This window comes from Zosterops lateralis (genome assembly GCF_965231275.1).
Source record: "Zosterops lateralis genome assembly, chromosome: 4".
Classification (NCBI taxonomy): domain Eukaryota; kingdom Metazoa; phylum Chordata; class Aves; order Passeriformes; family Zosteropidae; genus Zosterops; species Zosterops lateralis.
The window spans coordinates 22,873,158-22,888,869 of NC_139765.1; the positions used below are offsets into that span (position 1 = coordinate 22,873,158).

The 15,712-nt window shown below is 48.3% G+C and overlaps 1 protein-coding gene across 1 annotated transcript; it reads right to left on the bottom strand.

Annotated features, from left to right (window-relative positions):
* Positions 1–966: 966 nt before the first annotated feature.
* Positions 967–14,487, bottom strand: MFNG (MFNG O-fucosylpeptide 3-beta-N-acetylglucosaminyltransferase). Its single transcript, XM_083859106.1, is given in 9 exon segments — positions 967–4,242; positions 5,063–5,148; positions 5,672–5,837; positions 7,074–7,159; positions 8,162–8,315; positions 8,403–8,505; positions 9,014–9,062; positions 13,702–13,989; positions 13,991–14,487. Coding segments are annotated over 9 exon segments (1,050 nt in total). The 5' UTR covers positions 14,042–14,487; the 3' UTR covers positions 967–4,175.
* Between the last annotated feature and the right edge of the window lie 1,225 nt (positions 14,488–15,712).

Sequence of the window (15,712 nt, forward strand, 5' to 3'; positions counted from 1 at the left end):
AAGGAAAAACATAAGGATGGGTCCATGCATCCCTGTGACTGTGCACCTACTGAATGGAGGTGCACAGCTTTGCACCCATCCTTCAGCTTTGCATCCATCCCAGAAGTGTGTACAGCCAGCTGTCAAGTTGGGTTCTTCAGAGACTGAAGACAAAAGAAATTTAACAAATTAATTAAAAGAGCTGCTGATCCCACTTTGGACTGTCTGAAAAGCCTGCATTGTAAGCAAGGGCAGAAGAAGTAAATTAACAAGCTAAATTTGTTGTAAGCAAGTTACTATAACACTGATGAAAAGCCACTGACTTATCTGGAGTGTTATTTAAAAAAGAAGAGGTTCAGGGCCAACCAAATTGATCTCACTTCTTCCAAGGTAAACTCTGTCTCACAGGCTGGCATCCTCAGTGGCATTACTGAGCTGCAGTTACCCTGATAACAAAAAAGTCCAGACCTGCAGGGTCAGCCAGGCAACACCTCCTTTCCCGCTCTTGCTGGGCAGCCCCCAAAGAGCACTTTCAATGCAGTGCTAAAATTCCCATGCTCCTCCAAGGCCTTGCTTGGTGGTTTCTTTCCTTCCAATCTCCTTTCTTCCTGTACCTATTTCTCATCCTTTGACTTCTGTCTGATAAACTGCTCGCCTTTTGAAGGCTGCTTCCTTAGCAAGAAGCCTGAGGACAGAGCTGAAGGCTGCAGTCTGGGTACAAATCCCACAGTGGCTCAGGAATCTGGTTTTTCTGCAGCAGCACAACTGTTAAGAGGAGTTGGCACCAGAGACAGAACCATTGTCTAGTGTTGCTATTCTTCTCTCTCCCCTTCAAGTCTTTAGCAGCAACTGCAGTTTCCCACCTATTTCAACTAACTTCTCTTTCCCCCTAAAGAAAAGATAGTCATTAGCATTTTTTTGTACTGTCAGATAGGGCTTTTCTTATAAAAAATCTTCATGCTAAGGGGAAAGTGAAGAAAAGATACTGTTAACATGAAAGCCTTACTTAATATTTTACATTTCAAATACTGTAACTGCTTTTTTTCCTCCTCCTTCTCTTTTTTCTGAATTTTCAATATACAGTTTAAACATCATTAATAGTGTCGGTTGCTATGGTGTTGGGGCAGGCAGAGATGTCTGTACTTGAAACCTGGAACTACACTTAATGTTGTACAACAGCAGGGTCGTGCCAACACCCTTGACTTTGACCCCATTTTTCTCAGTAAAATATAAAGACCATGTCTCCATTACTTTTTGTTCTTGGGAGAGGAGGGTTGGGGGGTTTTCCCCTGAAATCCTGAAATGAGAAAAGGAAGTGTGAGCTAGAGAAAGGTAGAGATATTAAAAAAAAAAAAAAAAAAATTAGTAGACCCAGCAGAACTTTTCCAAAATCTTTGTTACATCAAGAGAAAGAGAATAAGTAAATACAGCTCCCTGAAAAGTTTCATGTAAGATTGTTTCTCATTCTCCCAAGCAGCTAAAAAATTTCATAAACTAGGAAAACGAGACTGTAAAACCACAACATCTGACAGCAAGCCCCAGGGGCAGGAACCATTCCTGAAACTAATTTTAACTCATGTTTTAACGTCGATCAGATTTCATGTGGTGAACATCCCATTAAGCTGTCTCTCTGTTCTTAGAGAAAAGCTGGTTTCTTTCGTCGACTCAAAAGCTATTTTCTTTCCAGCATATTGTCGTCACCGGCATAGCAGGACTTTTCTGTCATTCATTTCTCTATGGCTGAAGAGATGCCCTGCCCCAGACATCTTCTCATCTGTTCTGTTTCCTTGTGAGACAAGATATTTTCCACAAAAGTGCCACTTAACTGCTCCAGCAATGAAACCCAGTCTTAAACAGGTCCCCATGCAGCCACTCAAGGTTTCAATCCATTAAACATCTGATCTTCAGCCATGCAAAAAGCACCAGGTCAATTCAGAGCAGCTGAAGCCAGGATCCAAAGCAAGCTTTCAGTTTCTTTGCTTTGCTTTTACCCCAGGGAAGTGAAGCTGCTGTACCAGTTTCCTCACATGAATCACATTTTGCTGATTGTCACCAGGACATCTACAGACAGGACCAGCTTTTTAACTCAAAGTCTCTATTAACATAGCTGAAAATTGGAATGGGAAAAAATGATATATCCAAGTAGTGTAGGTTTCTCTTGATGACTCATTCCTTCTCACAAAACTGTATTTCATCTTCTGGTTGTGTTCAAACCCAACCACTAGTCCTGTGGGACAGGATTTCTTGGTGCTGCATCCCTCTTTCAATAGCTGTGTCTCTGTTTTGTGCCACATGGATTCTTGGCTGGCATAGCCCTGTGAGCCAAGGGCTTTCCACAACTCAAGGAATGGTCACTGGCATCAGCTCACCCCTGTGCCCTCTCAGGAAGAACTTCTACTTCAAAGGCCTGTTGTGCAACAGCAAGAAAGCACAACAGAAGAAAGCAAGGCTGTGTGCTGCTACACAGGCTGACTAAATGCCAGTAAGAATGACCAGGTTGGAAAACAGCTCTACAGGTCCCTGTCTTCTGTTTTATTCAGAAATTAAAGTGCTTGTTCCTTTCTAGATTCCCCTTTGCAGAGGTGGAAGGTCTTTCTGATGCCTTTCCTTTAAACTTTGTGTGCACTGTGTAGGAGATGCTGGTGCTTGGGGGTGGAAGGAGGTGACAGAGTGGCCACTTTTCAAAACAGCAGAGCCACAGTGACAGTTGCCTTTGGCTCTTCCAGCCCACCAGCAGCAGGCTTAGTCACATCAGCAGCATCAAAGCTGAGCAGCTCTTTAGAGAAAGGGCATTTGTCCTTTCATCTGGAGATTACAGGATCTCTCACAGATCCCAGCAGTCTGTTTTGAAATGCTCTTTAAAGAAAAATACCTGTTTGTGGCACCACCTGCCATTTAAAAGAGTTTCTTTGCCTTCCAGCTTTCCCTGAAAAACCCTCCCCCAGCCACTTAACTGGGTACAAGGACAAAATGATTCCAAAGTTCATTCCCCAGCAAGGACCATCACTCAGCTTTCACACCAGGCACTGAATTGAGAAAAGGACCCTTCACAAACATGCCAGAATGCTTGTAAGCTATTTGGGTCCACTGCTGGACGCAAACAGCGGGTCCCTCTGTTGTGCTCAGCAGAGAGAGCAGGAAGACAGAAAGCTGCTCTTAGCATCTGCAGGAAAGACCTACAGAAATAAAAAAGCTCTTTGCCTTGCTCTTTCCATTCCTTCATGACTTGATTTTTTAGTTGGAGACAGAAAAGATTATAAAGCTGTAACCTCTAATCCACTCCTGAGCGCTCCTTCTCCATCTCTTCCTTTCTCCTCTCTTTCAGCCAGTTCTAATCCTTTATGTCTCTTCTCACAGATAGGAGCTGGAGTCTTATCTCAGACGACAGGTTGGTAATTAGAGCAAGAGATTATCCTGATCACACACCAAGAAGGTAAAAGGAGAGGAATAATGCAGCACCAAAGAAGATCAAACCTCCAATATTCAATGTGGGAACCATCCCCATCTCACTCAGTTTCCTCCTGGTTCCCTTATCCCATGCCCTCTCTTTTGTCCCAGCAGAGCAGGGGATTCCTCATTCTTTGTACTTCTTGCCCATCTACCCTCTGTTGAGCAAGGACTATGCTTTGCCAGGATTCATTCAGCACAGAAATGGGTCACATTTTCCATTTCTATAGACTTCGACTGTGCAGAGACTCAGCAGGTCTGTGGCTGCAAAGTATGGGCAGTAGGAAAAGCACAGATATGGAGGAAGAGGACTTGCTCAGAGAGTCTGGAGCCACAACATGCTGCCACCCACCAGGAGCTGGGCCCCAGGTATACACACACAGGGCCCTTCAGTCCAGCAAGATGCAGCCAGAGCACAGAGCAGCAGCAGCAAGTCCTCATCTCCACCCAGATGCCAGCAGTCATTATCCGATCCTTGATCTGCTCGGAAGGCATACTGCTCCCATCCCTTTCACATCCCAGCAGAGATGAGAAGCTCATTCATGTGTTCAGCCCATCTTATCCATCTTTGGATCAGACCTTGTCTCTTTTTCTGTGTCACCAGTATTGAGCAAGGACCAAGAAAGCTATCACAGGGCCCCAAGACCACCACAGTGAAGGTGAAATTGGGAGCACCAATCTTCTTCAGTGTCCCACTCCCAACAGGTGAACAGGTGTCACCTGGATCTGCTGTAGCTGAGCCTCAGGCATCACCAGCCAGCAGTCTGCAGGCACCAGGATGTGTCTGGATAGAGGTGGCAGTGGAGTGATCGAAACCTGCTGGGGAGAAAGCAAAGTAAGGTCACAGGACAGCTTTTACACCAGCACAAAGCTAGAAGATGAAAGACCTTTCTCTCATACCCCATTCTACATCAGGTGCCCACCCTGCACCACAGAGCTCGGGACTGGTTGTTCACCTCAAGATGTCTTTTCTCAGCAAAGTCTCTGATACCCAAATCCAGCTTTAGCCCATGGAGCCCAAGCCCACAGCTCACCCTGATCATGGGCAGGGAGATGGGCACTGCACCAGCTACATGGTTCTGCTGATGCTCTTTTCATCACCTAGTTGCTTCCCACTCTTGCTATCTCCAGCCAGGATCTTCCTACTCATGCTCTGCAAATAACGACTTTGGGTTTGTTCACTCAAAGAGGAGAAGGTAAATCAAAGAACGTCAGCCTGAAGTGAACCTTTTTCTTTTTTCCCTTAAGTTTTCTCAGAAAGCATAAAATGAAAAAACAAGCAGAATTTCCTTTCCTGAGTTTAAAAGAACATTTCTGTTCCTGTACCTGAAGTAAAAGGTTAGCTTGTTCAGCCTCAAAATGGGAAATAAACAGCAATACTTGTGGCTTAGGCATTGTCCAAATAAAATGTTTTGAATGCTTCATTTCTTCCCAGTCACCCAAAAAGGTTTGCAAAGTTTATAAGCATTCACAAACAGCTTAATGCTGGGGTGCCCCTCACCCAGTAAGCCATGTGACTGTAAGGTTTCTGTCCCTCTCTCTAGCCCTCCTGCACCCCGTTGGGCTGCCCCCCCCACCCAGCCTGTGGTCTGAGGGCTCACACAGCAGCAACACCCAGAGCACCCATGCCTCATACCTTGAGGGATCCTCCTGGGTTGAGAAGGGACCGCTGAGCTCAATGACATTGAGTTTGTTCTCAAACACACCATAGCTGAGGGTGACCTACAAAGCAGTGGTGAGAAAGGAGCAGAGAATGAGATGAGTTCAGGAGGCAGGAATTTGCTGTGGATGACAAAAAACTTCCATTCTAGTTCTTTCTCTGCTGGCTTAATCTCTGTCTTCTACATCTCTCCCTTCTTCCTTGCCATGATGGTCCACCCTACCAGTCTTTTGCCCAAGAGTCCTTTGCAAGGCAGTCACAGTGCCATGTCAAAGGCCCTTTCCCAATCAATCATCATTTCTGCTTGTCCTTGTGCCACATTCTCCCAGGGATGCCCTCAATCCTCCCATCACTCTCCATACATGTGCTCCCCACCACTGATCCCAGGGCACTGTGACTGGCAACTGTGCTGCAGGCAACATCTGCTCCTTATTTCAAAGAAGCACTTGTCAGGAAAGTCTCCCCAGAAGAGCGGATGATTGATTCAATGCACATCATTGCCATCAGGGGAACAACATGCCTGTAAGCTCCCCTCCAGTTCTCCTTCCTCACACACCTCCCTCTTGATTCCTTTCCCCTCCTCACCTGCTGCATGAGCTGAGAGGTGGGGATGAGCTGCAGGTTCTCCAGGTGAGAGTGGAAGAGTGTATTGGGAATCAACTGCCCGCCGACTTTGCACTCAATGATGTAACCCACAGTGCAGTCATCCGGCAGGCGGATGAGCTCAGAAGTGCTCAGGAAGTTCCTGCCACTGGAAGAGAATAGGGCTGCATGGATTAGAAAAAGGGTAGGGGCAGATGTAGGCATCCACTTGGGCAAGAGATCTCTGGAAACCAGAGTAAATCCTGTAACTAAGCAAGAAGTCCCTGAGTTCCACCTGTAAATACTCAGGAATGGGGTTGCTCTTTCACCATTTCCAGCCATGCTGTCCCTGATATATAATCCAGGTCCTTGGTAAGCTGATGCAGAGAGCTGACAGACTTTGCTGAGTCACTTCTCCACGTGTTTGGTGAAGTGCACTGAATCCCTGGGGTGTCAGACAAGCCACCACAGAAGAAACAGTGGGAGCACATGGCTAGGTCCAGGGGGAAGAAAAAGCAGGACATGCAGCTTGGATAAGCCATCTACTGTAATGTAACACCATACACTTGGCCACCTTTTGATGACAGGCTAAAGCTAATTTTAAGACTTCTGGAATTAGGATTATTTACACTGCAATGTCTTTTAAGCATTTTAAAAACAGTAGTGGCAGATTTTATGCCAGGTTAGGCATTGTCTATCTGTGCCACTTTCGCTTTACCCTAGATCACAGATCATCCTCTTGATCTAGGATCTGGATCTACCATAAAATACATATCATGGCCTTTGGCTAAAGCAGCCACTTAGTGTGAATCAGATCTGTCCTTCTGGGTATGCTCAGATCTGGTTAAGGCTGGCACAGCCAATGCCTACCAGTGTACACGCCTGTGTATAACCTAGGAATACATAATCTTGTTCTAGGCTGGGATAACATGACCTTGGGACCTACCTCTGTTCTCCATGCATCAAGCTGAGGAAATGACAGTGGACACCTTAGAAGCCAAAGAGGGTTTGGGGTGAGAGAACAGAAAATTAGCTCAGGAAGGAGGTACAGAAATCTGGGAAAAGGCAGATGAAGGGGAGATGAGATAGACAGATGGGAAAAGAGTCAGACAAAGCTGAAAGGGATGGGAAGGAATGTGGGGAGTAAACAAGAGCCTTAAGGAGATGGGGAAAGAGGAGTCCATCATCCTGTGACCATCTTTAGTGATGTGCCTGCTCTTGCCAGTCTTCAATCGGCAGACCCACCCCGTACATCGTTCCTCCAGTCTCACATCTTGCAGACATGTGGCACGTGGCACTCTGCACCTTTGCAAACACCACATGCACAAATCCAGGTCTGACGCTGCCAGGAATTAATGTGCAGCCATGTCGCTCATCCCCAAAGGCTCCCACACTCTCAGCTCACCTGGCCCAGGGCATCATCTTCCTTGCCAGCTTGCGGCTAATGCAGAACCCAGCCCCTCCCGTGGCAAACCAGAAGTGCACGGATTTCTGGAGAGAAACACCAGAGAAAATCAATGGCAGAGACTCAGATAATATCATACTCCCAGAGATGGGAATGCTGGAACCCTGGCTTTGATATCAGGACAAACACAGCCCTATTGTCACCCCAGTTCCCTGACTGCTGCCCAGGACTTGCTAGCAGTACAGCATGGATTTTCACTTCCTCATAAATAGAACAGCCAGTCGCTCCTGCTGCAGCAACAGATGGGGTGCCTAGGGCAGGTTTATGTCCTGTCAGACACATACTCAAAGGCAGAGCAGCAATGTGGGCCTCTGCCCCTTGGATCATCAAATTTAGTCAATACCCACAGCCATGGTCAGACAAGATGACAAGCTTTCAGCTGTTGCCATTGCTCTTGGGACCTGTCTCTCCTCGCAATACTGTGCTGGTTTTGGCTGGTGTAGAGTTAACTTTTTTCACAGTAGGGCTGTGTTTTGGATTTGTGCTGAATACAGCGTTGATGATACGGAGATACTTTTGTTATTGCTAAGCAGGGTTTACACACACCCAAGGCCTTTTTGCTTTCCTACTGCCACAATGGTTAGGAAACTGGGGGTGCAAGGGAGGTTGTGAGGAGACATCGCCAGGACTGATGACCTCAATTGACCAAAGGGATATTCCAGACTATATGACATCATGCTTAATATATAAAGTGTGGGGAAAAGGAGGAAGCAGGGGACATTTGGAGTCTTCCCAAGCCACCATTACATGTGATGGGGCCCTGCTCTCCTGGAGGTGGCTAAAAACCTGCCTGCTCATGGGAAGCAGTGATTTAATTCCTTGTTTTACTTTACTTGTGTTCATGGCTTTTGCTTTCCCTGTCTTTATCTCAACCCATGAGTTTTCTACCTTTTGCCCTTTCGATTCTCTCCCCACTCCCTCTGGTGGGAGAGTGAGCAAGCTGCTGGCTTTTGTTAAACCACAACAAATGTGAGCCAGAGCAACAAAACAACCCACTGCCCCTACACCACCACCACCACCGGCTGTACCGTCTGGTTGTTTGGCAGCGTTTCTGAGGCCCAGATGGGTCGGTTCAGGCTGGGTTTGCCCAGATAAACATCCCACGTCTCCATGTAGGAGGACAAGAGCTTCAGGAGCACCCGAGGGTTAAGGTAGTTGTCATCATCCAAGTGGCAAAACCAGCTGGGGCAGACAGGAAGACACAAGAAGTTTGCAGTAAGGAAGGTGCCTCTTGCTCTCAGAGGTCCCCCCACAGCAGTCCTGCCTCACCTCAGGCCACTGGCCAGGTAGGCGTCAAACTCTGCAGCCATTTTGCAGGACAGGGCCTGGTGGCTGTGCTCAGCAGAGCAGTTGGTGAAGATCACATGGCCACCTGCCAGAGAAGGCAAAGTTCAGAGCCAGCCTACTTTGCATGGTCACAGGGAAGACATCTGGGCAGGAGGGAAGGGGTTTGTTCACAGTCTCCTCATGGCCCCCTAAATGCACCCAAGCACATGGTGACATGAGTTCCACTCCTCCCCCTACCAGGAGATGAAATCTGGACAAAGCCAAGCAACTTGGCCAAGACCAGGATGCCTGCCGTAACACTTCCAACCTGCCCATTGCCAACCATGATGCAGAGGTTGAGGGGCTCTGGCATGTGCTGCTTCTACCCATGGATGCTTTAAAGCAGACAGTACTCTGCCTCCAGTCGGCTGCATGCCCTGGGGTAAGCCAACTACACCAAATCATCGCCACCACAGGACACAGCAAGGCGCAAGTTTCAGTGGGCAGTGCTGGTGCAGGACAGCCAACTCTTACACCAGACCCCCTCTCAAGGCCGGGGCAGTTCAGGGGCTGAAGATGGAGTAGAAAGGTGGTGTCATAGGACAGGTCATTACCTATTCTCCTTTTCAAGGCACCATCTTCTTCATCAGTGAAGATGTAGGTCTGGGGAAACAAGGAGAAGAGATTACTCTCAGACATGGAGCTGGTGCTGTTCCTGGTTTCTTTCCACAGCTGGACACACTTGACGTGGTTGCCTCACTCCATCCTCTGCTGCTGAACCCACTCCCAGGCAGCAGATGAACAGAAAGATGGCTGTGATCCCCCTTCCTGTAGGACACAACCATCAGCACTTGTGTGTCTTCATTTTCACCCCCATCCCCCTGCCTTGGGAACAGAGGACCCATGACACTGAGTGAGGGGGCGAGGTAGCCCTGGATTAGGTGTCAATCATAAAAAAATTAAAGCATTGTGGTTAAATGATGCTTGGGTTAAAAGAACATCTGCTTGTGTGTGAAGTGTGCACAACCCCCTGCCAACTTTCTGCCCCCTCCTCCTCCTCCTCTTTCTCCACTCCCAGGCTTCTCTAATCCCCCTTGCTGCCATTATGTCGCACATCTTCCCCTCTTCAGAGCCAGGCCAGGATCAGGGCTGGTGGAGAAAAGCTTTCCTCAGGCAGAAAATGAGCTTTTATGAAATGAAATAGAAGTCACGAGCCATAAACAGTTTCCCCACCAGCTGCCCACAGGCTGGTTAAACACAGCACCTGCACAGGCACGAAGGGAAAAAAAGGCAGGCAGACAACAACTGCAGGAGCCATCATTGCTCCCAAAGGCTCTGGCAGGGAGACACAAGTCTCTACATCTCCCCACATCCACCCAGCATTTGGGAGATGTATTCCTATCTAGAGGACATAGCAGGAGAAATGTTGTATACGTGAAAACAAGGCAATGAAGGACCCTCAGAGATCACCTGGCTCAAGCAGAGACAGCAGGATGGTTTCATGATCTCACAAAGAGGAGCCACAGCGCTTGGGGAATTACCCTCCAACAGCTGAGCTGCAGCAATGGAGTATGCACACATTCCTACCTTGCCCCACCAGGAAAGTCTCTTGGTTAAAACAACTTTCAAGAGGATCATGTGACAAGAAGCAATTAACTAAGCCTCAGGTAAAGAAACTGCTCTGGGTCAGGGGGCCATATCACAACTTTTAGGCAAGGCAAGGATTGTCAGTAGCATGGAATTTCCATTGCCAGTATATCAGAGCTAGAAATTTCCACTACAGCAAATATTTTCATCTTAAGAAAAACAAAATCTGAAACAGTTGAAACTTTCTGACATTTTCAAAAAAAAACCCAAGAAATATTGTTGCAGGAAATTACTTGCTTACAGATATAAAACCAACTAGATACCATGTGTCTAACAAACATCACATTTGATTGACTTAAAATACCGATCTGCATCTTTTCCAAATTTTCTACTTGTAAAAATATTCTGAAGTTACCAGTTTTCTCTTGATGGGAAATGGTTTTTTTGCAGACATTTAATACGTTTCTGTGGAACCCAAGGATGAAAATATACTGTCACCACATGCAACACCAGATTATCCTAAATAACTGAAAAAGAGGAAATATGAGTGGGGGGACTAGGCAAGTCTGATTTTTCTGGCACTTTCAAACTCTGATCTCCATGGCACACCTGGCTGTGCTCGGGAAATGCAAAAGAAGATCACAATAGCACATGCAGCTGCCTCCATCCTCATCTCTTCATCCCTCACACCCCTGCGGGTGGGAAACCTGGAACAGCAGTTGCTGCGAGAGATGAAGCACAGAAAGTATCCCTCCATTCTGGAGTGGAGAAAATGTCTGTGTAGGAAAGGATTTCTGCTGGATAGCAGTGTAAGCAGAGATATGGAGCCACTGTATCAAACAGCTTTTTCTGGCAGCTCTTCATGAACATAAGAGCCCAGGGAAGGGATAAACACTAGACTTTGAGACCTCCTCACCCTGAATTGGGGAAATAGCCTGGCAATAAAAAACTAGAAAAAGGGAATAAAGATGTGGAACCTGACAATCCAGGGCCATGTTCATGGGCTAGACCCCCAGGGCATTCTTTCTGTGTGAAGAAATCTTCTCCCAAATGCAAACACATCAGCAGGATTACTGTTGTGTCCTGCATAGACAACAGATGCAAAATCTGTGGTGCATTCACATCACTGAAAATCTGAAAGCCAGTTCAGGATGGGCCATTCAAAGGTTTTGTTTCAATTGGCTGGGTGTGTGGGCTTCTAAAAGGAGGGGAAGTGCTAGATAAAGTTTACGTTACCAACGTAACATCAGAAAGTTGTACTTATCTCCATCAAAACTACTGGGGCCAGGAGTGTAAGTCACTCCAAGATTCTGCCCAGCTAAACAATCATCAGAAGCCACACTTCTATTTAGATTAAGCTTTCGCTGAGGAAAAAGCCTTTCACTAAAATGACTTTCATAGCTATCTCCAGTGGGAAGTTTGACATGGATCAGTTCTCAAGAGGCAGAGCATGGTTCAGCAAAGAGTGCCCATCTCGCACTTCCCCATCTCTCACCAATTGCATGTCTTCAGATTAAACAGAGCATTTCCAGAGATGATCTCTCTCTCTCTTGTTCTCTACCACAACAGAGTCCAACACAAAGGATTTTTAATTTGGCTCCCATACAGTCTGTCCTTGCAATCAAAACCACAGCTGTTCCTGCCTCCTGTTACAGTCACCTAAGCCTGACCTAGGAGGTCTGTGTTGCTTCCTCCAGGAGGAAACCATGCAGGTATCCAGCTCTGAAGCCAGGCTTGGCATCAGCAACACAGCCAGCTGCTAAAATTGCCCTGGTGGAGAAAGACTCACTGAATTGATCTCCAGCCATGATTAAGGGCGAGTGAGAGAGTAAGATGCTGTACCAGCCCTAGGAGAAGGCAGCCTCTGCACATAAGGACTTCTGAGATGTGAATTTCTCCGGGACAGGCTCCTAAAGTCTATGTCTCTCCATTAGGGCTCAATAATAGGAGGTCTGGTGCACTATTCCTGTCCCCACAACAATCAAATGTCCTTTGCAAATTGAAAGCTGTCTTTTTTTTTGTTAAGCGAGGTTTTCTATACTGTCAAATTTTCAAAAACTAACCCTTTCCTGTAAACTTTAAAAAAACCCTTAAGCAGGAATATATATATATATATATAAAAAAAAAAAAAATTTGACTTTCATGTTCTTCTCTTTACCTCCCTTTCTGGTCCCACACTCCTTCCCTCAAAGCCATTTCATTTAAAAAAGCAGAAGAAAACGACAAAAAATTAAGGAGGGAGGAGGAAAATACCAAGCTTGCAACAAAAATTGATAAGACTGAAAAAACTGTTTAAAAATGAGTGACACTCCCATTCTACCCTTTTCTACCTATTTTCCTGCTCATTCTGTGTAGCTTTCCAGAGGCTGGCAACAGCATGGAAAATTCAAAACCTCTTCCAAGGTTTGGACATCACTTGCATACCAGAGGGGATCAGATGAATCTGGGGAGCTAGTATCTAATTCCCATCTTCAGCAGAATGGCCAGGCACTGATTTGTCACACAAAGGAGGGATAGGTGAATTTCTCCTTAAAAACCCACTGGGAAGGCCCAACAAGCAATATCCTAATCCTAGTGCAGCCATGTGGTTGGGTTTGGTTTCTCCAAGAGGCTGCTGGGTTGGAGCCGGCCAGAGAGGAGAAGTGCATCTGGAGGAGGAAGCAGGGCATCTCAGATGCTGAGAGAAACACAAAGCCAGGAGAGGAAGCGTGCTCAAAATAGGACATGGCTTCCTGTGACGACTGCAGCAGACCAGACAGTTGCAGCACCATGAAGTGGAAAACCACCCTTACCCAGAAAACCCTGCATTGCTTCAGGCACTCTCCTACCCAGTACCTCTACCCCTGTCCCCCCTCCCCCTTGGGGCCTGAATTTGCCTTATAGGAACCCATCACACACAGGCAGAGGCAAAAAAAAAACCCAAAAACAAACCACCTTCAGGGCAGCCACAGGATTTCTCCTTTCTTGAGGAGCAGCTCTTCGAGGGAGGGAGAAAAGCACTGGACCTCTGGGGAGTACTCCTGCCCACCAGTAAGCCAGTCTGCACAGCACCACTAATGTGATGCCCCACATCAGTTTCTCTAGCAGGAAGGAAACTCTCCAAACTGTTTTAGCAAAGGATGGAAACATCGGGCTCCAAAAAAAAGAAAAAAACCAAACAACCAAAAAAACCACAAACAAACCAACCCACCCAAACCTGTATCACTTCATGATCACGCACACGAAAGCATCTGCCCAAGAAAGGAAAGCATGGATTGTGCTCATGTGTTGAGGGGTGAACAGTGCTAACTATAGGAGGTCCTCCAGGAGCCTGCCTGCCTTGTTCTCTTGCCCACTGCACTGCACCTTTCCAGAGCAATGGGTGCCCAGGCACAGTGTAGGCATCCTGACAAAGGGCCAGGGGAGTCTGTCAGGTCCAAACCCAACAAACTCATGGCACTAGGAGGTAGAAAGCCATCATTTCATACAGACACAGGATGGTCTGTGCATTCAGTCTGGCATGGCATGTTCACCAGCCTTTCCCATGAAGCAGCTATTGGTGAAACATTACGCTGGGTATCATCTCCCTTTGAATGTGAAGTGAGAAATAAAGAAAATGAGGCAAAGTACTACAGTGCCCAGCCTCCCTTTCCTCTGGCTTTTATCCCCTTGCCCTGCCTCCCCATCCCTGCCCCATTACTAATGGTTTCTCTCTAGTCAGAATCCAGAAACTCACCTGTTGGCTGGCCTGGGATATCCACGTGTCCAGGAGCAGCTCCATCCTGCTCTGGTGAAACCTCTTGGTTGTCTTCACAGCTATGAAAATGTCCTCAAGCGTCAGGCTTCCCTCAGTCCTGTATGCTTCTGGAGAATGGAGTTTGAGATCCTTCTGCCCCCTGCCACCAGCTCCCTCTGGGCTCCCTTCACTCTGCTGCTCTGGTGTCTCCAACACCCCCGCTCCAATCCCTGGGTACCGAGCTGCTTCCCGAGCTCCACGGTGCCGCATGGAGAGGAGAGCCACACTTGACAAGGAAGACTGCGGCTCCAGAGACACCACGGATGAGCCGACGGCCCATGGCTACCAAGTCGACCCCGCCGCAGCCAGTATCCTATTGAACAAAGACGAACTCTGCCTGTACCTCCACGTGACACTGTCTGCTCTTCTCGAAGCCTCGGAAGGGGCAGGATTAGTCAAGAGCAAGGTCTGAACAGGATGTGGTCAAGGAACAGGGTGGGCAAAGACCAAGAAGCCAAAGAGTCAGCAGACCTGAAGGATGCCAGTAAAGCAGAGGGGATTTTCACAGACCACAGAGGACTCAATAACACAGCGAGGCAGGGACACACGACTGGAAAATACTCGGAGGAGACAGCACGTGGCTGGCACAGCTTGCCAGGAGGAAAGCGAGCATCCCTGCTCCCGACGGAGAGGCTGAGTGCCCCAGGCTGGGTGCTGAGGGGGTGGCAAAGGAGATCAGAGCCATGAATGGGAAGCCCGGACCGAAGGCATCAGCTGCCCAGAAGACACCAGCCCACACAGGCGAGCCAGCAGCTCGGGCGGGCGCAGCGCGGCAGGGTCACGGTCCAGCGTGCGGGCCGCCTCCTCTTCAGCCGCTCCCTCCGGCAGCTCTCGCTCCCTGCCAGCTCCGGTCCCGCCTCCCGGCACGGGGCGGGGCGCCAGCCCGAGGGAGGACGGATGGAGGAGGGAGGCCTGCGTCTGACAGTGGGTTTGCCTCACCAGGGCATCCCCGCTCTGGGACACCTCCAAGGTTACAAACGGCAGGTCTGGGAGGACAAACCTGTTGCTTGACTGATTTCCCCGCTCCTCTGTGACAGTTCAGCCCGATCTCTGCAGCCCTGCTCATCCCGGTGCTCTTGAGAGAGGAGGGGACGGTGATACTGATGTGGGCTCTGGGGAAGTTAAGGTGCAGGGTCCTCTGTTGTTCTTGCGAAGAACAATATTTCCTCAGGAATTCCCTCAGCCCCAAACTTTTCCTACAGACACAGATCTGAACTTCTGCCCCTGCCTTTTAGTCCCAGCTTGCCTCCCAAAACAGGATCGTGGGCTCCTTGCTGTCCCTCCCACCACCACACCCGAGTCTCAAGCTGGGGTGTGACCCCCACTTTTGACAGCCACCTCCCTAAACCATGACTCTGCTCTGGAAGGTCCCTTTTCCTCTGCCTCCAGCCCTGCAACTCCCACCCTCTCCTGCATCTCACATCCCCACCAGGATGTCCAAGGACATTCTGCTGCCCAGATGGCTGCAGAATCAGTGACACTCACAGGAAGAGGTACACCAGCAACCAAAAGCATAAGGAAGGGCCTACTGCCTCCCCTTCAGTCACAGAATGACTTGGGTTGGAAGGAACTTTAAAGATCATCCAGTTCCATGGGCAGGGGCACCTTCCACTAGACCATGTTGCTCAGAGCCCCATTCAACCTGGCCTTGAACACTTCTGGGGGAGTACAGGGGGTGGTGGGTGGGGGGAGAGGGTGTGCAGTGTCACTGCTGAGTTAATATCCCACCCAGGTCTTTGCTCCCTGAAGCAGTGCTGAGCTCAGCAACTTGTCCCTTGTGGCTTTCATGCTGTCCACGATGTAGCTTCTCTTTCCCTGGGCAAGGAAAGGGGATGTCCTCTCTTTGGAAAATCTGAGAGACCTGCAGGCTCAGCAGCAAAGTTCCACCTCCACCTCCTTCCTCACCCCCATCCTTCACCACTGGTCTCCCCTGAGCCACTTTCAGTTCTAG